Source organism: Vulpes vulpes, chromosome 8, assembly GCF_048418805.1.
Source record: "Vulpes vulpes isolate BD-2025 chromosome 8, VulVul3, whole genome shotgun sequence".
NCBI classification, from domain to species: Eukaryota; Metazoa; Chordata; class Mammalia; order Carnivora; family Canidae; genus Vulpes; species Vulpes vulpes.
This window is the reverse complement of record NC_132787.1, coordinates 93,345,424-93,373,073: the sequence shown is the minus strand read 5'-3', so window position 1 is coordinate 93,373,073 and position 27,650 is coordinate 93,345,424. Positions and strand designations below refer to the sequence as shown.

The 27,650-nt window shown below is 40.1% G+C and overlaps 1 protein-coding gene across 8 annotated transcripts; it reads left to right on the top strand.

Moving 5' to 3' along the window:
- The first annotated feature begins 44 nt into the window (after positions 1 to 44).
- Positions 45 to 27,321, top strand: FAM228B (family with sequence similarity 228 member B). 8 transcript variants are annotated; one of them, XM_072767569.1, is made up of 10 exons: positions 95 to 381; positions 1,001 to 1,131; positions 3,170 to 3,238; positions 6,082 to 6,273; positions 7,134 to 7,214; positions 11,142 to 11,229; positions 11,325 to 11,481; positions 20,411 to 20,518; positions 23,586 to 23,715; positions 27,041 to 27,321. In XM_072767569.1, the coding sequence occupies exons 2-10, from the start codon at positions 1,033 to 1,035 to the stop codon at positions 27,071 to 27,073; spliced, it is 957 nt and encodes a 318-aa protein (XP_072623670.1). In that variant the 5' UTR covers positions 95 to 381; positions 1,001 to 1,032; the 3' UTR covers positions 27,074 to 27,321. The 8 variants fall into 8 exon arrangements, with proteins under 8 accessions (XP_072623672.1, XP_072623670.1, XP_025839724.2 ...); XM_025983939.2 differs by lacking the exon at positions 27,041 to 27,321 and having other exon boundaries at positions 23,586 to 24,148; XM_025983941.2 differs by lacking the exon at positions 95 to 381 and having other exon boundaries at positions 639 to 1,131.
- Positions 27,322 to 27,650: the final 329 nt, after the last annotated feature.

Sequence of the window (27,650 nt, the reverse complement as noted above, 5' to 3'; positions counted from 1 at the left end):
CGAGGAGCGCTCCTGTTTGGCTCGCTGGCCCCGCCCCGCCCACCAGGGTCGGCCCCCACAGGCGCCCTGGTGACTCCCCCGCGGCGCTGGGCTCGCGTGCGCAGTTGCGCGAAGCTTAGGGACGGAGCCGCGGGGCTCGGGCCGCTTGACAGAATCCTGACTTGTCGTCTGTCGCGGCGCGGGGCTGCGTCAAGGAGACACTGGACACGAACATTCTGTCATTCTGAGGCGACAGGCCCGAGCTCACGGGGCTGAGGGACTCAGCTGGCGCGCTCTCCGGTCGCTGCCGACCAGTGCGGGGCGGTGGGCCGTGGGCCCGGAGCCCCGCGTGCTGCAGGGAGCCGAAGGCCCAGCCAGTCTTGGGAGGGGCGGGGGGCTGAGGTACCTGTGGCGGTCTGCAGCTTTCCTGTCAGGCAGGGCGGGGCACGCACGCCTCTTGTTGACGGGGTGGGAGGGAAGGGACGGGGCGGTGGGTGCTGTAGGTCTACAACGGGTGCGAGCCCTGATGACCGCTTCCCCCCTCAGACGACGGTCCTTCTGTGTGTAGGGGATGGTGGGGGGGGGGATGCAAATTTTGTGTGAGAGCCCCTCCCCCTCTCCAAGCAGCCCTGCCCGTGCGGGTTCCGTAGCCAGAAAGTTGCAGCTCTTCTCGGGGGTCCGCGTCCTGAGTCTGAAAACTGCTGCAGCGCGACCCCTAGAGGTCTGGGTGGTAGTTGCCGCGCCGGCTCGAGAGGGCCGTGCTGTTGGAGGACGTGGGAAGCCTGGAATTCGGTGGGGGGGACGCCGGGGTCAGCCCAGGGAGAACCTCCTCTGCTTCAAAGTGGCTAGTTCTGGAGGCCTCCCCAGAAACTGTGGTGAAGGCCGCTCATGAAGGAAGGTGGGGGTGGCTACTAATTCAGAATCCGTTCCACACCCGTTCGTGGTTGCAAAGATTGATGGTGAAGTAACAGAAAAGTAGGGTTGTGAATTCTCATTAACTGAATAAGCTGCATTTTTAAAGTTTTCCTAGGGGCTGTGTTATTTGTGACCGCGATGAGAAATTTCGTCAGTGATGATCTGATAACTGACAAACTTCACAGGCCCAAGAGCTCGAAAGACTGGTTGGAACCACAGCCACTTTGTTTTGTGGAGGTAATAGTAACATGGCATTTTGCATTTTTGTATTTGAGTAGTTGCACTGAAAAGTGGCTTGTGCTTAGTATTTTTCCTGTGTTTTCTATTTCGTTGCTGCTTTTTATTCAGTCACTACTAACTTTGTGTTTGCTATTCATTTTCTAGATTCTTAAGGTGGGTTCATTGTTAATTGTCTTTTCTATATAACAAAGTTACAAACTTTGGCCTGAAGCACTCTTTTAACTGCATCACTGAAATTATAGATGTGTTTTTGTAATTTCTTTTTTTCCAAACATCTTTATTAAGGTATTCACTGATAGACCATGAACTGCATATGTGTAAAGTGTACAGTTTGATAAATTTTGATGTATGTATTCATCACCACAATCAAGACAATGAACATATTCAGTGTTCTCAGTTTCCTTTTTTTTTTTTTTTTTTTTTAAAGATTTTATTTATTCATGAGAGACAGAGAGAGGTAGAGACATAGGCAGAGGGAGAAGCAGGCTCCCTGTAAGGAGCCAGATGTGGACTTGGACTCCATCCCAGGACCCTGGGATCATGACCTGAGGCAAAGGCAGATGCTGAACCACTGAGCCATCCAGGTGCCCCTCAAAGTTTCCTTGTGTCCCTTTGACATCCTTCCCTTGTTGCATACCCTCAGACAATCCCTGATTTGCTTTTTGTCACTATACTGTAGCATTTAAAAAAATTTATACAGGGGATCCCTGGGTGGCTCAGCGGTTTGGCGCCTGCCTTTGGCCCAGGGCATGATCCTGGAGTCCCGGGATCGAGTCCCATGTCAGGCTCCCGGCGTGGAGCCTGCTTCTCCCTCTGCCTGTGTCTCTGCCCCTCTCTCTCTCTATGTCTATCATTCATAAATAAATAAATAAATAAATAAATAAATAAATCTTTTAAAAAATTTATACAAATGTAATCTTACAGCATGAATTCTTTTTGTCTGGTTCTTTCACTTAGCATAATTATTTTGCAGGTCATCTATATTGTGACATGTATCAGTACTTCACCCCCAGCCCCTGCTTTTTTTTTTCCCCCCCGAATATGCTAGTTTGTCCATTCAACTAATGGAAATTTGGTTTATTTGCATTTTTTTGGCTATTACAAATAAAGTTAGCAACACTCATGTACATGGACATATGCTTTCATTTCTCTTGGGTAAGTATCTAGTTGTGGAATGACTGGGTCATATAGTAAGTGATTATAACTTTTTATAAAACTGTTAAACTGTAGAGTTTGCCCTCTACATACATAGTTCAAGGATCCACCAGAGATTTGGCCAGTAATGTTGTGAAATTTGTGGCAACTCCCTCTATGGCTCTCTCATTTCAGGTATTTCTCCTTTGACTTTCCAGCTCCTATGGTTGTCCTGAACTCTGTCTTCTAGTTCTTTTTTTTTTTTAAGTTTATTTTTTTAAGTAATTGTACACTCAACATGGGGCTCAAACTCACAACCCTGATATCAAGAGTTACATGCTCTTCTGACTAACCAGCCAGGCGCCCCTGTCTTCTAATTGTTGAATTCAGTAAAACAGCATGTTTCTGATTTAAGCCATCTGCTTTAGTTCTAATGGAGGCCTGCTTTTAGACAAAAGTCCATAAAAACTGAAAGCTTATGCCAGTGCTATTCTCTTTTTCCAAGGGTTGACTACGTTCTTGTTTCTCTCTGCTTTTGGTCAGACTCCAGTGTTTTCAGATTGTTGTTTTTTATGTTTTTGTCCTGAATATTAATTCTGTACCCATCTTGGTTTTTGAGAACAACAAGTTTGCCAGGAATAGCAACTCTAGTTTGAGTTTTAAATTTTATTTTTTTTGTTTTGGAGAGATAGTGAGTGGGGGGTGGGCAGAGGGAGATGGAGAGAGAAACTGAAGCTGACTTCATCTGGGTGAGGAGCCTGACATGTGGCATGATCTCGGACTCTGAGATCATGACCTGAGCCAAAACTAGGAGTCGGATGCTGAACCAACTGTGCCACCCAGGGACCCCAATAATTTGATTTAAGATTTGATTTTCAAAATTTAATTCTTGTCATTTTAGGCATTAGCTAAAGAAGATATTGATACAGCTATTCAATCAATATTATATAGAGAAAATTATGTAATTAAGGTAAGAATTGGCTACAGAATGTGTCATAATTAAAAATTCTGTTTATCCATTTTAGATGTGGTGCATCATCATTATACAAATTTTATTTATTTATTTTTAAATTTTTATTTATTCATGAGAAAGAGAGAGAGAGAGTTAGAGACACAGGCAGAGGGAGAAGCAGGTTTCCTACAGGGAGCCTGATGTGGGACCTGATCCCAGGACCCTGAGATCATGATCTGAGCCAAAGGTAGACCCATGGAGCCACCCAGGTGCCCCTCATTATACAAATTTTAGAAAATATAGAAAATAGAATTGAAAACACTCAGCTCTTAGGATTAACCTTAAGAGATCTCTGAGACTTTAATTGACTTCTCTCTCTCTCTCTCTCTCTCTGCTTAAAAATATTTCTTTACTCATGAGAGAGAGAGAGAGAGAGAGAGAGAGGGGCAGAGATAGAGGGAAAAGAAGGGAGCCCTATATAGGGCTTGATCTGAGGACCTCAGGATCATGACCTGAGCAGAAGGCAGACAGTTAACTGACTGCCAGGTGCCCGCTTCCTTCCTCTTTTTATATGTTGTGGGGATTCTTATACAGATACTTTTATTTTTTAAAAGATTTATCTGAGGGAGAGAGAGCAACAGAACAACAAGCAGGGGGAGGGGCAGAGGGGGAGGCAGACTGCCCGCTGAACAGGGAGCCCAATGTGGGGCTCCATCCCCAGACCCTGAGATCGTGACTTGAGCCAAAGGCAAATGCTTAACTGAGTGAGCCACCCAGGACCCCACACAGATACTTTTATAGAAGAGTTTTCCCCAACTCCTTTCATCTAGTGGAGATTCTGTAGAGTCACTGTGTATTCTTAAGAGTTTTAAGAGCTGTTTTTGGAAGACGCTGACCAATTATTACTCAGGTACGCATAGGTAAGAAGAAGGCTTTTTTTTTTTTTTTTTAAGGTTTTAATAGGATGGGCTTATTTATAAGACAAGATAAAGGTCCATGTAGAATAAACATTGGAGTGGGTAACCTATAAGGAAAAAAAATTTTTTTTAAATTTTTATTTATTTATCATAGTCACACAGAGAGAGAGAGGCAGAGAGAGACACAGGCAGAGGGAGAAGCAGGCTCCATGCACCGGGAGCCCGACATGGGATTTGATCCCGGATCTCCAGGATCGCGCCCTGGGCCAAAGGCAGGCGCTAAACCGCTGCGCCACCCAGGGATCCCAAGGAAAAATTTTCTTTAGAGTTGTTTAAAAATGAAAGAAGCTATTCAGTGAGAATAGTTGGAGAGTGCTATGACCTGAAGCTAGGGAGGGATATAACCTAGAGAAGCTCTCAAGGTTCTTAGTTTATTTATTTTTCATTTTGAATTTTATGTTGATTGTAGGAATCACATGATTTCATTTGCTAGATGAAAGATAGATAAGTGGATAAGTTTTAGTTGATAGTCTAAATCATTTTCTTTACAGGTTGCTTGCCATTTCATCCAGGTTGTGCTATGCGTGTGCCTCTCTATTTTTTTTTCCCTCCATAGAATATACTTCCACATTTGCTCATCCCTACTCTTCCTAGATAACTGTTCATTCTTTAAGGCCCTTCCCAAAGGTGTCCCACTCTAGGAATTAAAAAGAAAGAAAAAAAAATTTTTGGAAGATTTATTTATTTGAGAGAGAGAGAGTGCATGAGCAGGGGAAGGGGGAGAGAGAGAAGGAGGGACGGAGGGACTCAGCAGGGAGCCTGACACAGGGCTCAATCCCAGGATCCTGAGGTCATGATCAGAGCCAAAGGCAGATGCCCAACAGACTGAGCCCCCTAGGTGCCCCTAAAAAAGAAAAACGAGTCATTTTTTTTTTTACCATTTTGGTAAAATATATCTAACATAACTTTGCTATTTTTAACCATTTTTAAGTGTACAATTCAGTGACATTAATTACATTCACATGTTGTACAACCATCATCACTATTTCCAAATAGATGGATGTTGTGAAACCATCACCATTATCTATTTCTAAAACTTTCATCACCCCAGCCAAAACTTTACACACATGAAGTAATGACTTCTCATCCCCCCAGCCCCCAGAGGTCCCTCTAATAACCTCTAATTTACTTTTTGTTTCTATGAATTTGCTTATTCTAGATAATTCCATTAAGTGGGATCCTACAAAATATTTGTCCTTTTGTATCTGGCTTATTTCACTTAGCATATTGTTTTCAAGACTCATTCATGTTGTAGCATGTGTCAGAACTTCATTTTATGGCTGCCTAATATTCCATTTTGTGTATATACCACATTTTGTTTATATATCCGTTTGTTCAGACACTTGGAGTGCTTTCACCTTTTGGTTATTGTGACTAATGTTACTATGAACGTTGATGTATGAGTCTCTGTTTTTTTTAGTGTGTATCCTGCTATATATATATTTTTTAATTTTTATTTATTTATGATAGTCACACAGAGAGAGAGAGAGAGAGGCAGAGACACAGGCAGAGGGAGAAGCAGGCTCCATGCACCGGGGGCCCGACATGGGATTCGATCCCGGGTCTCCAGGACCGCGCCCTGGGCCAAAGGCAGGCGCCAAACCGCTGCGCCACCCAGGGATCCCTGTATCCTGCTATATTATCCCTCCTCCTATTGTTTTGTATATTTGTTTTGTGGTCTGTCTCTCCAGGCAGAGCAAGCATGTTGTCTAATTTATCTATGTATTATTCATTATTTCCAGTATAGTGTGTGTCACTCAGTAGAAGCCAAATAAATGATTGAATTAATGAATGACTTTGAGTTTTTATTAGGAATATAAATGAGTTTAAATTTTAGAACAAGATAGCTTTAAGATAATTGCCTTTTCTATCATTGTTTATTAGGAACTAGATAAGTATTTACTACATCATGACTTCTTAAATGAAAGAAGAAAAGAGGTGTTATATAAAAGATGGGCTGACCATGTGGCACATCCTCTCCAGAAGAAAATTATAGAAAAAGTTTGTTCACACAAGAAGATTAGAAAAAGGAGACAAGAAGAATTAGATGGTTTTTTAAAACATGTAAATAAAAAGGTACAAAGAGTTCATTTGATACTTATTTCAGTTGGTTTACAACTATGATTATAATCATCGAAACGGCCTGCTCCTCTGACTCTATATATGTATAATCTCTACTCTGTTATAGCATATACTATTCTCTTTTTTTTTATAGACATAGATAGACATAGAGAGAGAGAGAGGCAGAGGAGAGGAAGAAGCAGGCTCCATGCCAGGAGCCCGACGCAGGACTCGATCCTGGGACTCCAGGATCGTGCCCTGGGCCAAAGGCAGGCGCGAAACTGCTGAGCCACCCAGGGATCCCCAGCATATACTATTCTTAAGTCCAGAGCATGTGGAAAGGATGAAGGGAAGAGGGTTAGGTCTAGATTTAGATGCACATATTAGATTCATATTTCTTTGCTTTTTAAATGTAATTATTAATTTTATATACTAATGAAATTTAGGCTCTAGATTTAGGATGGATATATGTATATATATACTATAAATTTTTTTCCTAGAACTTGTTATTTACAAAGCTATAAAATATTTCTGTTTTGACATTTTTAAGATATCTGAGATATTTGACTAATAAGCAAAATTCCCAAATCTGTTAGTGTTCCAACATTCATTATTATTGCAAATTTTAAGTAGATTCCTTCTATCACTATAATATTTATTACTTGGCTACATCAAGTTTAATTTCAAATTTGGCTTTCCCTTTTGCAGTTGTCATTGGTGGTGTTTTATTTATTTATTTATTATTTATTTATTTATTTATTTATTTTGGTGCTGTTTTAAAGCAGAAGAATGGAACTGTGTGACTCTAGAGTCTTGTTATGCTCAAAATTAATTATGTACCTCTTGTCATGTATAGTTCTGCTTTCTTCTTGTAGGGAAATGCATTTATAGAGCATTATGATCCAAAAGAGTATGATCCTTTTTATATGAGCAAAGAGGACCCGAATTTTTTTAAGGTAGGATAGATTTCTTATTTTTGGTATTATGTGGTTGTTTTCTTGAGTAGCCCTAATGTATGGGTAGTCCTTTAGTTATTTCCTACGAATGCAGTAACATCTTAAGAATAGTATCCCCCCAAAAAAAAAAAAAAAAAAAAGAATAGTATCCCATCTCCATATCTTAGAGATGAATAAAGAAGCCAAAGTCCAAAGTAAATTAAACTTTTATAAAATTTGAATATATTGTGTAATAATTATAACAAGTAATATTAAAAAATTTCATAGACTTTAAAAATTTACAAATTTTACAATACATGATTTTTTTTTTTAGAGAGAACAGGTGGGGGTGGGGGGTGGGGAAGGGTATGGGGAGAGGGAGAGAGAATCTTAAGCAGGTTCCACATCCAGCATGGAGGCCTATGCAGGACTCTGTCTCACAACCCTGAGATCATGACCTGAGCTGAAATCAAGAGTTAGACACTTAACCAACTGAGCTACCCAGATGCTCCCCCAAAATCATTTTTTGTTCTGTTTTTTTTTTTTTTTTTAAGATTTTATTTATTCATGAGAGACACAGAGAGAGAGGCAGAGACATAGGCAGAGGGTGATTCAGGCTCCCTGTGAAGAACCTGATGTGGGACTCAATCCAGGGACTCGTGGATCACGCCCTGAGCCGAAGGCAGATGCTCAACCTCTGAGCCACCCAGGCGTCCTTCAAAGTCTGTTTTTAAATAAAGAATTAAAAAACCACTTACAATTTTCATTACCCAGAATGAACTCATTAACATTTTTCTGTATATCCTTTTGGATAGCCAAGACTACTTTCTATATGTAAGTGTATATATACATTTTTACATTTTTATTTTACAAATTGGTATAACACATTAGGTTTTATAATTTGCATTTTTTCCTCAGTAGTTCTATGGCTTGCTTACTTCTTTATCCATAAATATAAGTATGTAATTTTAATAATTGCATAGTATTCTGTTAATAACAGCTGGGGCATCTGGGTGGTTCAGTTGGTTAAGCCTCCATCTCTTGATTTCAGCTCAGGTCATGATCTCAGGGTTGTGAGATTGAGCTCCACTTTGGGCTCTGTGCTCAGTGTAGAGTCTGCTTGAGATTCTCTCTCTCTCTTTCTCTGCCCCTCCCTTCACTCACTTTCATCTTGTTCTCTTCCTCTCAAATAATCTGTAAAAAAAAAAAAAAAAGAAAGAAAAGAAAAAGAAAAGAAAAAGAAATAATCACTAACTTGCACTGAGGGCTTAACCAAACGTTAGGACTTTTTTTTTTTTAATCTTCATTGCGACCACATGAGGTTATTTAGAGATGAGGCAAATAAGACACAAATTGGTTATTAGTTTTCCAGAGTCACACAGCTGTAACTAGCAGAGCATCATCATCTTTTTTTAAAACATATTCCTACTTTGAACATCTAGCTTATTTTTGACCTGTTGCTGTTACAAGTGACATTATGGTGAATTTCCCTTTAACTATTTATTTCTTAAGGTTTACCTTAGGATAACTTGCTAGAAGTAGAATTGCTGAGTTAAAGGTTATGCATAATTTTGATTCATATTGCTGAATAGTCCTCCAGAATGGTTGTATAAATTTATACCTCCACCGGAGAGTCCATTTTCCCACACTTTTGCTAGTAGTGGATATTAGTAAACAAAATTAAAATCCTTGAGTCATAGACCTAGCTTGAGTCATAGACATTTTAAACTGCTGGCATTTGCAGACAAAGGTTTTTTTGTTCTTCGCCCCCCCCCCCAGTTGGGTTGTGTGTATGTTATTGTCCCTATTTTAATAGGTAGAAGTTAAATAGAGTTTAACAGCCAGAGCTTTAGTTCTGCTAGCTAGTAACATAACTAGGAAGGGGCAGAACTAGGATTTGAAACTAGATTTTTTAAAAGATTTATTTTATTTATTTTAGAGAGACAGAGAGCGGGTACCCCCTAGGGGGTGGGGGAGGAAGGGCAGAGGCAAAGGGAGAGGGAGAGAATCTCAAGCAGACTACCCTCTGAGTGTGGAGCCCAGCTCAGGGCTTGATCTCATGCCCTGAGATCATGACCTGAGCCGAAATCAAGTTAAAGGCTTAACTGACAGTCACCCAGGTGCCCCTGAAACCAGATCTTTTTGTATCAAAATTTCAGTTCTTTTACTATGCTGACTTTCTAAATGAAGCTGATAGATGGCCTCTTAAGTTAAGCTGAGCATTTTGACATTATAACAGCAGTTCTCTAAGTGAGGAATATAGACCTCTGAGAGCCCTGAAACCCTTTTGGGATCCATTAGGCCAAGTATTTTCATAATAGTGCCAAATACCATTTACCTTTTTCATATTGTTGATATTTATTCTGATGGTACAAAAGCAGTGGTGGGTAAAACTGCTGGTATCTTAGAATGGCTTAAGTCAGTATCACCAAATCATATTGGTTGTTGTTATATTCTTCATTGTCAGGCACTCACAGTAAAATTCAATTTCACTTAAGAATATCTTTGATCAGGCATGCATGTCTTTGAGTGTCTGCCTTTGGCTCAGGGCACAATCCTGAGTCCTGGGATCGAGTCCCACATCGGGCTCTCTGCATGGAGCCTGCTTCTCCCTCTGCCTATGTCTCTGACTCTCTTTCTGTGTCTCTCATGAATACATTTAAAAAAAAAAAGAATATCCTTGAGCAGGGGTGCTGGGTGACTCAGTTAAGTATATGCCTTCAGCTTGGGTCATGACCACAGGGTCCTGGGATCAAGCCCCATATCAGGTTCCCTGCTCAGCAGAGAGTCTGCTGCTCCCCTTGCTGTGCTCTCTCTTTCTTTCTGTGTCAAATAAATAAAATCTTAAAAAAAATGTTCTTGATCAAACATTAGAAATTATTAATTTTATTAAATCTTACTCCTGAATACACATCTTTTTAATATTCTGTGTGATGAAATGGGAAGCATGCCAAGAGCATTTCTGATGCCTACTTGAAATGCAGGATGATTGATTGGATTGTGAGCTATACTGGTTAAATTTCTTTTTCATGGTAGATTATTTTTACTTGAAAGAATGTCTTACAAACTCGTTATTAAGTATTAGATATTTGGCAGACAATTTCTGGAAAATTAATAAAATAAGTCTGTCATTTCAAGAAAAACAACTGGCAATATTTGTTGCCAATGATAAAATGTGAGTTTTCAAGCAAAAATTTTGAATTTTGGAAAAATATCATGAGTGTGACAGCTTCCCCATTCTCTTAGACTCTTCTAATGAGCTTGGTAATGATTTTAATGAATGTGATTATAGCATAATGAAATGTATTAACATTTGGAAGATCTCACCTAACTCAGCGATACAATTTTTTTCCAAATAAGCAACCCATGACATAGATAAAAAAATCCATTCAAAGTTCAAGGTAGACCAATGGATTTTAATGTAGTCAAGTTTGAATAATTTATTCATATAGTTGCAGATTCCACATCATAACTTTTTTTTTAAGATTTTAATTATTCATTCATGAGAGACAGAGAGAGGCAGAGACACAGGTAGAGGGAGAAGCAGGCTCCATTCAGGGAGCCCAACATGGGACTTGATCCTGGATCTCCAGGATGCCATCCCGGGCTGAAGGTGAGTGCTAAACCGCTGAGCCACCAGGGCAGCCCACCACATCATAACCTTTAAGAAAGTGCCACTTATTGAGTTCGGGGATAGTGTCTAAGAATATCCATAAATGATCTGAAAAAGCTGTTAAAAGAGAGCCAACCATGGCTGGAGGACCATACTAAGAGATGTATTGGAGTGCCCTCATTCCTTTGTAATGTGTTAACTATGTATAATGGTTACTTAAGTAGTTTGTAGATACCATATTCTTGATTCTTCTGGCATGATAGCCATACACAGATGCTTAGGATAGACTGAAAAAGACCTGCAATCCTGTCCTCAAAGACATACTTTTCTTGCAGGTTACCATTCCACCATTTCGTGACCCTTTGAAAAAGGCACAATATAGCAAAGATGATGAAAAAAGAACTCTTCTTCAGTGTGAAACTGGTACTTAGTGCCTAATTGTTATGTGATTTCATAACTCAAGAGCAGTGGGAGTTGCATTTAAGGGTGCTAATTTAGGTTACTAATCTTTTCTGCAGGCAAGATATATACAATGAAAGAATTTAAAGAGACTGAAAAGGCCAAACTGCATTCCAGATTCCCAAGTATTTCTAACTCAAGGCATTTTATGACTCCAGATGAGTGGCTTAAGGTGCCTACAACCTACATAGAAAGTGAATTTTGTAAAAGGAGCAGGTAATGGTTAATATAATAGAAATTATGGAACCTCTTAGAATTTGAAAACTCTTCTTGAGACAGTATAAATTTTTGTCATAGTTCTGATTATTTTAAATTTCATTCTTTTTTTTTTTTTTTAAAGATTTTATTTATTTGAGAGAGAATGAGAAAGAACACAAGGGGTGAGGGAGAGGGGCAGAGGGAGAGGGAGAAGCAGACTTCCTGCTGAGCAGGGAGCCCAATATGGGGCTCAATCCAAGGACCCTGAGATCATGACCTGAGTCAAAGGTAGTTGCTTAACCAACTGAGCCATCAGGCACCCCCAAACATTTCATTTTTCAATGAGAAATCTATAATTCTTGTCTTTGTTCCTATTTTTGATGTTTCTTTTTTCTTGGGCACTTTCAAGATTTTCTCTTTGCTTTTCATTAGAGTATGATGTGTCTAGGTGGTTTTTGTTGTTTTTGTTCTTCGTATTTTCCTTTCTATTGATCCTGCTTAGGGTTCTCTGAGGTTCTTGTATCTGTGGTTTAACATCTTTCATTACTTTTTTTTTTTTTGAAAAATTTGAAACCTTTATCACTTCAAATATTTCTCATGCCCCATTCTTTGTTTTTCTTTTCCTTCTGAGACTCCAATTATATGTATATTAGACCATTTGATATTGTCTCATAGCTCCATAGGTCTTAATTTGTTCTTTTGTGTTAAAATTTTTTTCTACTTGTATTTCAGTTGCACAATTTTTACTACCTATCTTTAGGTTCACAGAGCCTTTCCTCATCTGAGTCTCATCTCTTGATCAGCCTGCCAGAGGAATTCTTTGTCTCCAATGTGATTAAAAAAAAATTATGTAACCATTTGAGAGAGAGAGCAAGATGAGCACGAGCAGGGAGGAGGGGCAGAGGGAAAAGCAGACTCCCTGCTGAGCAGGGAGCTTCATGCAGGACTTGATCCCAGGACACTGGGATCATGACCTGAGCTGAAGGCAGATGCTTTAACCAACTGAGCCACCCAGGTACCCTCTGATGTGACTTTTATTTCCAGCATTTCCATTTAATTTTTTTGTATAGTTCTTGTTTCTCCTAAAATTTTGTTTATACAAGTTCACCTTTCCACTAGATTCTTTAACATATTAGTCATAGTTATTTTAAATTCTCTGATAGTTGGGCAGCCCCCGTGGTGCAGCGGTTTAGTGCCGCCTGCAGCCCCGGGCGTGATCCTGGAGACCCAGGATCAAGTCCCACATCAGGCTCCCTGCATGGTGCCTGCTTCTCCCTCTGCCTGTGTCTCTGCCTCTCTCTCTCTAGCTGTGTCTCTATGAATAAATAAATAAAAATCTTTAAAATAAAAAAAAATTCTCTGATAGTTTCCATGCTAGGGGTATTCTGAATGTGATTTTATTGATTGCTTTCACTCTTTTTTTTTGATCTTAAAAAAAAAAGAGTACATGAGCAGGTGTAGGGAGGGATAGAGAGGGGGAGACAAGCAGACTCCCTTCCAGGACCTTAGAATCATGACCTGAGCCAAAGGCAGATGCTTAGCAGACAGAGCCACATGGGCACCCCCTAGCCACACTTTAAATACTTGGTTGTCAAGGGCCATATTTATCTCTGGAGAAAGTTCTATCAGACAGTGCTATATGAGATCTGACAGGAGGGGGAATTCAGTACTTCACAGATTAGAACACAACAGCAGCTCAGCTGAAAGGTCTCACATTTATTACTGGACCAACCTACTGATATAGAAGCATAGTAACAGAAAATAATTTCTTGACAAGACATGTCTATTGGCCAGGAAGGAAAGATGTTTCCATATTGGTAGGATAAGAACATGTGATCTCCATGCAGCTTAAATATGTGTGCCAGGTATGTTTGCTATCTCATCATGTGTGATGCCTCCTCATAGACTCAGTTTAGTTCTTCTTCAGTGTCTGTGAAACTAGGTTGGAGCCATTTTGTGAAAAGCCTCCCATGCCAGCTTAAAAATTTAGATTTTATCATGTGGATATAGAGAGTCATTGAGGATAGTTGAGGAAAGCATAAAAAGCTGGAAAATTTTATCTGGCATATGATGTGTATGATTAAAGATAAGATAGGCCTGGAAGTTGGAGATCTTTGAAGTTTTTATAAGGATCTATGTTGTGTTGATAGAGGCCTCAATATAGTGGCAAAAGGAATGATAAACAAAGGATTGTGATAAAACAAAGGAATTTTAGACTTTGGTGGCCAGATTTGGAGGGCCAGGAAAAAGGAAGAGTCAGAGAGGAATTTGGTTTTGAGAATTGTTATTTTATGTATTAATTTCCTAAGGCAATTGTAACAAAGTACTACAAACTGGATAGTTTAAAACAATAGAAGTTTATTCTCTCCTGGTTCTGGGAGCTGAAGTATAAAATTGAGAGGTCAGCATTGTCATTCCCTCTATTAAGGCTCTAGGGGAGGCTTCTTACTTGCCTCTTTCCTAGCTGCTGGTGGCTGCTGGCCATCTTTTTAGTTGGTCTGCAGTCTAATCACTCTAATGTCTACCTCCATTGTCATGTGGTCTTCCCTCTGTGTCGGTATCCAATTTCCCTCCTTTTTTTTTCTTTTTTTAAAGATTTTATTTATTCATGAAAGACACAGAGAGAGAGGCAGAGACACAGGCAGAGGGAGAAGCAGGCTCCATGCAGGGAGCCCGATGGGGGACTCGATCCTGACACTCCAGGATCATGCCCTGAGCCAAAGGCAGATGCTCGACCTCTGAGCTACCCAGGCGTCCACCCCCCTCCATTTTTTTTCTTTAAAAGTTTCATTTATTTCTTTGAGAGAGAAAGTACAAGTGGGGATAGGGAGAGGGACAAACAGACTCCATGCTGAGCTTGGGGATCCATGCAGGGTCCCATCCCATGACCCTGATATCATGACCAGAGCTGAAACCAAGAGTCAGACACTCAACTGACTGAGCCACCTAGGTGCTCCTCTTATTTCCCCTCTTAAAATATCTGTCACTAGATTAGAGCCCATCCTAATCCATTATGATCTCATTTTAAAAAATATTTTATTTATTTATTTATTTATTTATTTATTTATTTATTTATTTATGAGAGAGAGAGAGAGAGAGAGAGAGAGAGAGAGAGGCAGAGATACAGGTAGAGGGAGAAGCAGGCTCCATGCAGGGAGCCCGATGTGAGACTCGATTCCCCGTCTCCAGGATCATGCCCTGGGCTGAAGGTGGTGCTAAACACTAAGCCACTGGGCTGCCCCATTATGACTTCATTTTTACTTGATTACATCTGCAAAGGCCTTATTTCCAGATAAGCTCACATTCACAAGTGTCAGAGTTTAGGACTTGAACATATTTTTTCTGGGGGACACAATTCAACCCATATATCAAATTAATTCAATCAGAGAATCATGTATTGAGTTGTAATTGCCTTTAAAGAATTCACAATAGGGCATCCCAGGTGGCTCAGTGGTTTAGCGCCACCTTTGGCCCAGGGTGTGATCCTAGAGACCAGGGATCAAGTCCCATGTTGGGCTTCCTGCATGGAGCCTGCTTCTCCCTCTCCCTGTGTCTCTGCCTCTCTCTGTGTGTCTCTCATGAATAAATAAATAAAATCTTTAAGAAAAAAAATAAAGAATTCACAATAGAGAAGATAGCTATTTAAAGAATTCCATTACAAAGTGGCAGATGTGATAATACTGATACACATAGGTTATTATGGTAGCAGAGGAGGAATATTTAATGCAGCCTAATAGAAAATATAAAAGTAGGATCCTGGATAAAAGTTTTTTAAAAATGAAAGAGCTCCTGGGTGGCTCAGTCAGTTAAGCTTTCAACTTTTGATTTTAGCTCAGGTCAGACCTCAGGGTCATGAGATTGAGCCCTGTATCAGGCTCTGTGCTGGTGTGGAGCCTGCTTAAGATTCTTCTCTCCCTCTGCCCTTACCTCTCTAAAAATTTTTTAAAAATGAAGAGAAGCATCAATTTCTTATCATTGAAATTATTCAGTGTGTGGTTTCTATAGTTTTATTAATTTAAATGATCTCTAGTTTGGGTGAATCTAGGAGAAAACTTACTGTCTAAAGTTAACAGATCTGTAGGAGTGTAGAGATTAGAGACAGTTACATAGAAGATGGAACCCATGTGGTTGTCATCTGGCTTCTATTTTATACCATAGTTTCAGAGAGTTTGTTTTTCTGAAGTTCAGCCTTTAATGTTCAATTCTGGTGTATCTGAAATATCTTTTTTTTTTAAGATTTTATTTATTTATTCATGAGAGAGAGAGAGAGAGACAGAGACAAAGGCAGAGGGAGAAGCAGGCTCCATGCAGGGAGCCCGATATGGGATTCAATCCCGGGTCCCCAGGATCATGCCCTGGGCCGAAGGCAGGCGCTGAACCACTGAGCCACCCAGGGATCCCCTGAAATATCTTTACTCTCCTTCTTTAAAGATAATTTGCTGAATACAAAATTCTAGGTTGATATTTATTTTCTCTTAATGCTTTAAATATATAATTCTCTTGTTTTTGGTTTCTGTTGTTTATGTCTGCTGTCATTCCGATTTTCATCCTTTCTCTATGGCTGCTTATAATTTTTTGTTGTTGTTGTTTTTAGTGTTCTGTACTCTTGCTACAGGTGTCTATGTATGGGTTTCTTTTTATTTAACCTACTGGTATATATTGTGCTTCCTGTATCTCTATATTCTGTTTTCTTCAGTCAGGAAAATTTGCAGCAATGATCTCTTTATTGATTTTTCTTCATTCTTTCCATTCTAATTCTCAAATTAGACATATATTGGATTTTTAAATATCTATTTTTTTGAGGAGGAGGGGCAGAGGGAGAGAGAATCTTTTTTTAAAGATTTATTTATTAGAGAGCAAGCACAAGCAGGGAGAGGGGCAGAAGGAGAGAGAAGGGAAGCAGACTCCCTACTGAGCAGGGAGCCTTACGGGGGCTGGATCTCAGGACCCCGAGATCATGACCTGAGCCCAAATCAAAAGTCGAATGCTTAACCAACTGAGCCACCCCAGCACCCCAGATCTTCTTATATCTTAATATCTTTCACATTTTCCATCTCTTTAGGTAATTTCTTTGGATATATTTTCAAATTTACTAATTCTTTTCTCACTGTGTTCAATATTAACATTTAAATTTCTTAAATTTCCTTCTTCCAATATGCTTGTTCATTCCTGATAGGCTCTTACTGTTATCATGATGACTGGATCATTTCTTTCTTTAAAATATAAAATACATTGGTGTACTATATTCTGTATCTGATTATTTCAAATTATTTTTTGGGGAAGCTAAATCTATTGTTTTTCCCTGCTAACTCTCAATTATAATGGTTTTCCTTCTTGTGTGCTTTGCTTAGTGAATTTTATTTGTGATTTAATTATACAGTTTTATCTTTGGGTAGCTTATTGGCCCAAACAGGGGGAGAATTTGTTTCTGTTTCTGTCTCTGCTGGTGGCTGGGATATCATTAACCTGGGCCGGCATCAGCTCCCTTCAAAAGTCCATAGGCTTATAAGCTCAGTGTGACAGTCTTAAGTTTAGCATCCCCACATGGCTCAGTATCTTGTTAACTCTGTTGTTGGCATGTGCCTTCAGGTGTATTCTACTCATTCTTGCTATCCACCACTACAGACCCAGCTTCCCACACTCCTGGCCTCTACTGTGTGTGTGTGTGTGTGTGTGTGTGTGTGTGTGTGTGTGTGTGTGTTAAAGAGCTTTTTTCTTTCTTGTGAGATTAGTGAAGCCTCAAAGAGTGAGTGGGTTCCCTCAAAGAAGTGAATTTCAAACTAGTATATATAGTGAGGGCTTCTATTCACTAATAGTGTAGATATTCATTAATAGTCTGAAGGGACTCAATTTCCAGATTCTGAAGTCTATTTGTTCTCCTTCTAAATATTGATCTGCTTGGGGACAGGCTTGCATTCACATTATTTCTTAACCCACCTTTTTTTTGTTGTTGTTAAAGATTTTATTTATTTATTCATGAGAGAGACAGACAGACACAGGGAGAGAGAGGCAGAGACATAGGCAGAGGGAGAAGCAGGCTCCATGCAGGGAGCCCGACGTGGGACTCAATCCCGGGTTTCCAGGATCGTACCTTGGGCTGAAGGCGGTGCTAAACCGCTGAGCCACCTGGGCTGCCCTCTTAACCCACTTTTAAAAGAAAGTTCTACCTTTCAACCTGGGTATAAAAAAAATTCTAGGGTACCAAATAAAGGGATAAATAAAAATACTGGCTTTAGAGAGACTTCTTTTAATGATGAAGCAAGGAAATTCAACCCACAGGTCTTTCTGCATTTCCTTGTCATATATATTTTATTTCACTTTAATTAGTTGACTGATTTAAAGGTTTGCCTTAGAATCAGGGTAGTAGGGGCGCTTGGATGGCTCAGTGAATTGAACATCAGACTTTTTATTTCAGCTAAGGTCATGATCTCAGGGTCATGGGATCAAGCCCCAAGTCAGGCTCTGCACTCAGTGGGGAGTCTACTTGAGATACTGTCTCTTTTGCTCTGTCCCTCTCCTGGCTTGCACATTTGTGCTCTCTCTTAAATAAATCTAAAAAAAAAAAAAAAGAGCAAGCCAGAGTACTTAGTCTTTGTTGGGTTGCTCTGAATTTGGAATAGTTAGATAATTTAGTGATACTTTTTTTCAATATAACTGGAATATTTTGTGTGACTGCCAAAATTTTCAAAATACATTGGCTGGAATCCTCATCTAACCATGTTATGTGATTGCTTTCAGATTTGGTGTGCTTTATCAATATGATGGTTAAAATCTATTGTATCAAATAAATATTCTAAAAGTTTCGTAGTAAGACCAACACTCATTTTATCCCAATAAATACTTGATATTTTAAAAATTTCCTCTTAACAAGAAACAAACTTATTTAAACTTACAATGAAAACTTAAGGTGTTAGCTTTAAAATGTACAAGGTAGGGCAGCCCTGGTGGCTCAGCGGTTTAGCGCCACCTTTGGCCCAGGGTGTGATCCTAGAGACCCGGGATCAAGTCCTATGTAGGGTTCCCTGCATGGAGCCTGCTTCTCTCTTTGCCTGTGTCTCTGCCCCGCCCCCCTGTCATGAATAAATACATCTTTTTAAAAAAATGTACAAGGAAGGCAGTGCCTGAGTGGCTTAGTTGGTTAAGCATCTGCCTTTGGCTCACATCATGATTTCAGGATCCTGGAATCAAAACCCACATAAAGCTTTCTGCACAGCAGAGAGCCTGCTTCTCTCTCTCCCTCTGACTCTCTTCCCTGCTTGTGTTCTTTCTGTCTCTTTCTCTGTGTCAAATAAATTTTAAAAAATAATAAAATGTAGAAGAGGATATGTGATTTTTCAAAATTCTTAAGAGTATATAAACAAAACTGTTTAAGTTCACTGCCTCAGAGCTCCTAGTCAGCCATTAATATATATATTTTGTTCCACATATATACATGTCATATATATTCTATCTTTACATGTAGTGTAAATTCCTTAAGGATAGTAATTGGGTGGCACAAAGTCAATGTTTGCTTCATGAACAAGTAATTATTAGATATAGTGACCAGGGGTGGCAAAGAAGATCCTGATATTTAATTGTAGGTCACTAGGAAAATGGTGATGCCATTAGCAAAAGGGAGGAGCACAGAGGAACAGATTCAGAAAGGTAGTGGGTAAGTTCAATTTTGTTCATACTGAGTTTTATACACTGGTGGTCCTTTCAGATAAAGATGTATTATAGACTGTTGGAAGAGTTTGCTATAAGGAAAAAGAAAGGTAGTTGAGAAGGTCTAATTGGATAATACCCTTCTATTCCAAAGTTTTCATTATCCTTGGATTCCTTTACTATTTATTATCATTCTTAAGGTTCTAAGGAAAGGCTTGCTTAGAAAAAGCTCCTGCAGAGAAATGACCCAATGCATTAGCCCTTCTCAGATATATCAATACAGGAAATCTTTCCATCTTTTTATTTTTTTAATATTTATTTATTTGAGAGAGAGAGTACGGTGGGGAGGCAGAGGGAGACTCTTAAGCAGACTTAAGCACTGAGCGTGGAGCCCAACGTGGGGCTCAATTCCATGACCCTGAGATTATGACCTGAGCCCCTTATCTTTTTATTTTATACAGTAATCCAGATGTTTGCTATACTCATTTATTTCCTTTTCTCAAAACATATTTCAAAATTCACATTCTCTAGGAAAATCCATTCAGACTAAATCAGTATCAGATTGATCCTTTCCATTAGTTCTTTGTGTGGCCAAATCTTTGCATGCTGGATAAACTGAGAAAGTTAGGATAATGCCCACACTTTCACTTTCAAATGACTGAATCTACCCTAGAAAAGGAGTCATTGATTGAAGCTTTCTACTGCTTACAAAAATTGGGAAGTCCTAAGAAACAGGGCTGAGTTTCAGAAACAAGTTCCAAAATCACGATGCAGAACTCCCTGGCCGAGGGGTATATGTTATTTCTGCTGTGATCAGGAAATTTCTTCTTGCTACTGGCCTCAGGACCATACCAGTTCTGACATAATCTGTATCAGCAAAACAGATGCTCCTCACAGGGCCAGTATCACTCTTGCAATCAGCTCTCAAGAAGGGGTAAGACTGGAGGAATCGAATGGTAACATAGGATAAGAATTGGAGTGTTTCAGATCTCCCTTGGGAAAGCACTTTATGTTTATGCTCATAAATGACACAATTGCTATGGGTTCTTTTTACATTACAGTATAAGCTCCTAGTAGAGAGGGAGTGCTTTCAACTTTGTCTACCTAGTTCTAGGTTCTCAGTAACCAATCTCTATCATGGTTTCAGTAACTCTTAAACACTCAAGAATGTACACTAGTTTGAAATAATGGTCTTTGGTCTTTTGGACAATATATATAGCAGTCAATGTGTAACAATAATTTCTGTATACATGTAAGATAGTTTTGTTTTCAAAGTGTCCTCACAAATGTTTTCTTGTTAAAGGTTAAAAGTGAAAATGAATTTTAATGATTGTAGTTTTGATTTGAAACCTTTGACAAGAGCTTCTCATCCTGTGCAATCTCAGCAAGAAAAAAAAGCAGTTATTTACAAGTAAGTCTGTTATTCCATAACTTTGCTTTTTTTCCATTAAAAATGCTTGGCTGTGTTTCTACCCCCTGCCATCCTTTCATGTTGCTGGAGCAGGACTGAGGCATATACCACAGTCTTGTGGTGTGACCTCAGGCATCTCCTGCCTCCATGTCTGGGTGAAGTGGCAACTTTCCTTAACTTTGTCTGGTTTTATTTTTTTTTTAATTTTATTTATTTATGATAGTCACACAGAGAGAGAGGGGGGCAGAGACACAGGCAGAGGGAGAAGCAGGCTCCATGCACCGGGAGCCCGATGTGGGATTCGATCCCGGGTCTCCAGGATCGCGCCCTGGGCCAAAGACAGGCGCTAAACCGCTGCGCCACCCAGGGATCCCAACTTTGTCTGGTTTTAAAGAACAAATTGCTAAAACATTCAGAAATAATCACAGAAAATAAATTGTTAACTCAAAGTTAAAGGTTAGGAGATTTTTAATAATTTTTTTTTTAAATTTTTATTTATTTATGATAGTCACAGAGAGAGTGAGAGAGGCAGAGACACAGGCGGAGGAAGAAGCAGGCTCCATGCACCGGGAGCCTGATGTGGGATTCGATCCTGGGTCTCCAGGATCGCGCCCTGGGCCAAAGGCAGGCGCCAAACCTCTGCGCCACCCAGGGATCCCAGGTTAGGAGATTTTTAATTGGAATCGAAACAAAATGGAATTTTGGACTAATTTTGGTGGATAGTAGGTATACCCAGAGTGAAAAGATGTTATGAGAACAGTGGTGGTAGTATGTGACAGAGGGAATCATCTCAATTGCCTAGGTACAGAATTAAAATAAGAGATTTCTCTATATAATTACATGTTTAACTATCTGATTGTGACTAATGAGATCCCTCAGAGTTGCTGCAGGGAATGTAAAATGGTGCAGCAACTTTGGAAAATACTTTGGCAGTTTCTCAAAACGTTAAAAGTTAAATAACCATGTGACCCAGCAATTCAACTTCTACCTAGGAGAAATGGCAACATAGGTTCGCATAAAGGCTTACGTGTAAGTGATCTTGGCAAGATTATTCACAATAGCCAAAAAGTGGAAACAACCCAAATATTCATCAGCTAGTGAATGGATAAATTAAATATGCTATATCCAGGGTGCCTGGGTGCTTTGTTAAGTGTCTGCTCAGCTCAGGTCATGATCTTGGAGTCCTAGGATTGAGCCCCATGTTGGTCTCCTTGCTCAGCAGGGAATCTGCTTCTCCCTCTCCCTCTGCCGTTCCTCCTCTTGCGCTGTCTCTCGTTTTTAAAAAATCTTTTAAAAAAATGTGCTAGGGGATCCCTGGGTGGCTCAGCGGTTTGGCGCCTGCCTTTGGCCCAGGGCACGATCCCCGAGTCCTGGGATCGAGTCCTGTGTCCGGCTCCCGGCATGGAGCCTGCTTCTCCCTCCTCCTGTGTCTCTGCCTCTTTCTCTCTTCTCTCTGTGTCTATCATAAATAAAAATAAATAAATAAATCTTAAAATAAAGAAAATAAAATAAAAAATATGCTATAACTATACATGGAGTATTTGATGATTAAAAGGAAGAGAAGTACAGATAGATGTTACTAAATGAATGAACTTAAAACTATTATACTTTATGAAAGAGGACAATCACAAAAGACCACATATATGATTCTATCTCTAGGAAATATCCAGAAAGACAGATCTATAGAGATAAGAAGTGGATTGTTGTTGGACTAGGGCTAGGGTTGGGAATGGATAGTAATTGTAAATGAGAATGAGGTTTTTAGACTGACAGAAATGTTCTAAAATTAGGTCATGGTGATGGTTGTACAACTCTAAATATACTAAAAATCATTGACTTCTATATGTAAAATGGGTGAATTTTATGGTGTGTAAATTACACCTAGTAAAACTGTTGATAATAATAAAAAAGAACCTACTAAAGCAAAAGAAAAATGAGCTTTGGTGATGTTGTTTAGGAGGTTGGCATACAATTCTCTGTTCCAAAAAAGCCCCAAAGTAAGCTGCAGTACCCTTTCCTTTTTCTGAATAGGCTCAGAATTTGATGAATAAATGCAGTGTGGCAGAAGCCAGAGGAGTTTCAGAGATGCTTGATGCTGGCATGGGCAGCAGAGATAATGATTAATTACAATTTTAGAAACAGAGGACTATTAGAGATGGAGCTGGACATTGTGGACTTCTCAGTGTCCTAGAGGTGTGGTTTAACAATTGGCTGCTTTTTTCGGGCTCCCTGCATGGAGCCTACTTCTCTCTCATGCCTCTGTCTCTCTCTGTCTCTCATGAACAAATAAATAAAATCTTAAAAAAAAAAAAAAAAACCCAAACAATTGGCTGCTTTTTGAATGGGAGTTGAAATTAAGGGATAATAGGAAGTATTGGAACTAAGCCCTATTCACTTGGTAGCCAAAGGCCTTTAACAGATGGAATAAGTTAAAATCACTCTTTCATACTAGGTTTCAAAAGAGTAAGTTTCTCTACAATCCCTCAAGTGTCACAGTCTCGTGGATCTGTTTGGGTCAGGTGTTAGGATAGTAAACATTTGATTCCTATTTAATTTCTATATATGATATAAAAGAAAGGGAGTCCTGAAATATCTCCTCTAGCAGAGTAGGACCCAGATATGAGGAGAATATTGCATATTAGTGGCCAGAGGGCCTGTATTTTAGACTAGAGGCTTAAGTCTATGAGCTACCCTCTGTCTATAAATTAGGGAAACGTCCCAGTTACGGTGTTGGGGGTGGAGAAGGCATATTTGTCTTTGGCAGTTAGACCTTCGTCAGGAAGACACAACAAACAGATCTATGAGGGGGTTATGTACTCTGAAAGAGCCTCAGCTGTTTGATTAAGCAGCAAAGAGATTGCAAATGAAACTATTTTTAGAACAAGATAATGCTATTTATTTGAGTTTCTTTTATTTTTTTTATTTTTTTTATTTGAGTTTCTTTTAAATAAAAATGTGTAGATTGATTCATATTGAACTCAGCAACTTCAAAGTAAAATAAATAAATAAATAAATGCTACAATTGAATTGGGTATTTAAGAGAATACTTTCTGGTTCCTTCCTACAGAAACAAAGGATCATCCCTTCTGGAAAAAGAACCTCTATGTTTTCATGAGAGAAAGAAGAAAGAGGCCAATTCTGAAGGTCACTTCTGTGACCCTCAGCAGAAGATAGAGAGGGATGGGGCCCAGTATGCGGTGAGAGCTGGGATGGTCATTTTTGCCATACACGGGCAGCAATTGCTGATACCAAAATCTGAGCAGCTGAGAGCTTCTCTGTATGACAGGTTTTTAGGAAGAGAGGAGGCAGTGGGCTGCACCCCTTTACCCCAAACAAGGCAAGGGATTGGGTAGAAGAAACTGGGAAGCAGCTTCCTTTATTCAGAGGGAATGAGGAGAATTGCCCTGGGAGTTATTACACAATGGACATGCCCTCTGGTGGGTGAGCTATCAGATTTTCCCACCTCCCTCTTATGAATGTTAACCCTTCTTTTGTTTCACCATCATCTTTACCATTTACCACTTACCATGCCCAAGCCAGGCCCCAAATTTTGTTCCCCTTAATTCAACCAAGACAGGCAGAAAATTTTCAAAAGAACCATGTACTAAATTCAGTATAGGAAATTTTTTTTTAAGGATTTTATTTATTTATTCATGAGAGACACAGAGAGAGAGAGAGAGAGAGAGAGAGAGAGAGAGAGGCAGAGACACAGGCCGAGTGAGAAGCAGGCTCCATGCAGGGAGCCTGATGTGGGACTCGATCCCGGGACTCCAGGATCACGCCTTGGGCTGAAGGCAGGTGCTAAACCACTGAGCTACCCAGGGATACCCCAGTGTAGGAAAATTTAAGTAAAAGCCCCCAAATTAAAAAATGTAAAATGTATAGAAATACAGATGTTCACACAGCACAGGTTTCTCATCCTAAGGTAACTACAGTTAAACCTTGTAGCCATGTGACTGGGTCTACTGCTTCCAGGTCTACCTGCCACTTCTCCCCTTCAGTTCTCCACTCTTGTGTGTCCTGAGGACCTGGAGTAGAGCTTCTTTTAGGAGTGGATTTGGAGAAGTCACAGCCCACCTTCCCCGTCTCCTGGTTAGAAATCATTATAGGAATGGCATGTTAGTTCTATCTTATGTCCTTTCTGTCTCTCCATTTCCCTATTCCTACCCACAAAGGATAAGGGAGCTACTTTTTTTTACTCACACATGGATGTCTTATTAAAATTTTATTTTGTAGTTTAACTCCTTTTACTGTCATGTTTTAGCATCTTCCCATGTGCTTGTTACTTTCTTCCTTAAATTTTTTTTTTAAAGATTTTGGGTGCGTGGGTGGCTCAGTTAAGTAGCTGCCTTTGGCTCAGGTCATGATCTCAAGGTCCTGGGATTGAGACCCATGTTGGGCTCCCTGCTCAGGGGGGTAGTCTGTTTCTCCCTCTCCCTCTCCCACATCCCTATGCATTTTGTCTCTCTTTTTTTTGCTCTCTTTCTAAGATTTTATTTGAGAGAGAGAGAGCAAGAGAGAGCATGAGCAGGGGGAGGGATGGAGGAAGAGGGGCAAGCAGATTCCCACTGAGCCCCAAATTGGGCTCTAGCCTAGGACCCTGAGATCATGACCTGAGCCAAAGGCAGATGGTTAGCTGACTGAGCCACCAAGGATTCCCTCTTCCTCAGAATTTTAATAAACACCTACTCTGAGCCAGGCAGTATTTGAGGGACATACTGGTAAACAAAAGAGGTAAATCTCTAATCTTGAGGAGCTTACATTTTGATGGGGAAGGGGAACAGACAAATAAACGTAATATGTGAGCTAGCAATGAATGCAATGAAGAAAATAAAACAGGTGAAGTGGGGCAGAAGAACTACATCAACAGAACAGGTTTATTTTATTTATTAAAGGTTTTATTTATTTGAGAGAGAGAGAGAGAGAGAGAGAGAGCGCGCTCGCGCACAAGCAGGGGGAGGGGCAGAGGGAGAAGCAGACTCCCCACTGAACAGGAAGCCCAACATGGGGCTCTATCCCAGGAGATCCCAGGACCCTAAGATCATGACCCGAGCTGAAGGCAGCCACTTAACTGATTGAGCCATGCAGGTACCCCAACAGAACAGATTTAAATGGACAGCAAGAAAAAAAAGACAGTTGATTTATACTGATACCTTATAAATATATGTTATATTGATTGGTATGAGTATCTTGAATGTAACCAGTCCCCCAAAGGATTAGTGTTTACTTTTGTATTTGTGTCCCTCTTACTGCCAAACCTGCTTTGCCTCCAGATTTCCCCTCATTCAAGGGAATCAGATTATAATACAATCAGGACCCTTCAAGACAAAAATCTATGAGCTGTCTTTGATTTTTACTTTCCCTCCCTTCCCATGTCTTAACAGGTACTGAGCTCTGTCTGCTTATTTACTTTTTGGTTTCTTACTACTCTCACCAGTTCAAGCCATTGTGATCCTAACTGGCCTAATGCACTGGCCTCCTAACTGGTTTTCCTGCATCTGCGGTTGCCCCTGTATAATCCATTCTCCATGGAGAAGCTATATTCTTTTAAAACTGTTAGACCTGATTTCTCCTCTCCTCAAAACCTTTGAATGGCTTCCCTTCACACTTTGGATTTTATTCTAATTCCTTACCATGGTCTCTAAGTCCCTGTACCATTAGGCACCTGCCTCCCCTCCAATCTCACTTCCTGCCTTCTCTCCACATGCACTATGCTCCAGCCTCACCAGCCTTTTTCTGTTTTCTGAGCATATCAACTTCACTCCCATCTCAGGCTTTTGCTTCTGTCAGTCCTGCCTGGAACAGTCTTTCCCCAGATCTCTCCATGTCTCATTCCTTCAGTTCACCCCGACCTCTGCACAAATACCTTCTCAGAGAAGAAGCCTTTTCTAACTTTTCTTGTTAAAATAGTTCCCCTATGCTCCCTACCCCCTTTACTTGTAAAGAGGTGGGATTCAGGACTCAAATGGAGTACAGGACAAGCCATGCATGCATTGTAAAAGGAAAGAAGGCAGAGTATGTGGATATGGCTTGGTAAATTTTGTGAAGGAACATTGTTTACTTCTGTTTACCTCATTTTCTCAGTGAAGTGAGAAGGTCATTTTTCAGCTGATAGTGAAGGTGGAAGATTAAGATTCAGAGGTTTGAAAAAAGGGAATAAAGGAAGGTAGTCTTTTCTAAATCACAATGATTGTAGTGTAAATTAGTACTCCAGACATCCTGACAATCTGAAAGAGGACCCCATAGGGAGTCCTTCAACTCATATCACACATCAGTGACCGCCCTCCCCTCCCCCATGATAGGGTTGGTTGTATCTCAATCTCTGCATGTTTTGAATCCAGATAGAGTGAGCAGAGGCTGAGGCAGGTTTAGGTGGGGCCTTTGCTTGTGAGATGAGTCACTCACCTCTGGCAGGACTAAGCTTCAGGGAGGTCAGGTCAGCTGGGCTGAGGAACTCTTTCTGCTCTCATAAGCTCCCCATTCCTCTATCACATGTTAACTCTTCTTTCCTGTCACCTTCAGAAGGTTTTAGCAACCAAAGAGCACACACTCTGATCCTTGGTTGGTAAGAGGACACAAAAGAAGGTTGTTCCAGAGGAAGCCATCTGCCAGCAGGATCTATTCAGGGTGAGGACCAAGGAAGGGACTCAAGCACCTGCAGTAAACACTTCATTGTTGAGTTCAGTGTTTGTATGATAATTAAGAAATCACACTACCATGTATTGACAGCTATTGCAAATGTATTTTCCCCAGAAGTTAAATATTGTCTGAAAAATCCAATAAAAATAATGATAGCTACCTTACTGAGTGCCTATCTCAATTTACTTGATCTTTCCTAAATCAAGGTAGTGCCCCTTTTGGTCAGGCACCCTTAAAATCCACTGCCGCATATTTTCCCCAGGTTTTTCTAACAGTCTAGAAAATTTAAGAATTCGTTTTGAGTATGATTACCCACTTGCTGATTCTGATTCTGCAGATCATCCTCTGGCTCATGATGAGTCTGACACAGTAAGGCCTAGAACACAGGGGAGCAGAATTTTGTTTTCCTTAGGCAAAGAGAACACTAAAAGTCACCCCTCTCCTAATCGTATGTAGACCTAGATCACACAGGTAAACCATATGTCTCTAGTAT

Bases quoted from the DNA above. Each gene is read 5' to 3' on its own strand.
- FAM228B (XM_025983939.2), top strand. From the start codon at position 1,033: ATGAGAAATTTCGTCAGTGATGATCTGATAACTGACAAACTTCACAGG. The intron at 1,132-3,169 runs GTAATAGTAACA...TTGTCATTTTAG, and splicing joins AGCCACTTTGTTTTGTGGAG to GCATTAGCTAAAGAAGATAT. The intron at 6,274-7,133 runs GTACAAAGAGTT...TTCTTCTTGTAG, and splicing joins TAAAACATGTAAATAAAAAG to GGAAATGCATTTATAGAGCA.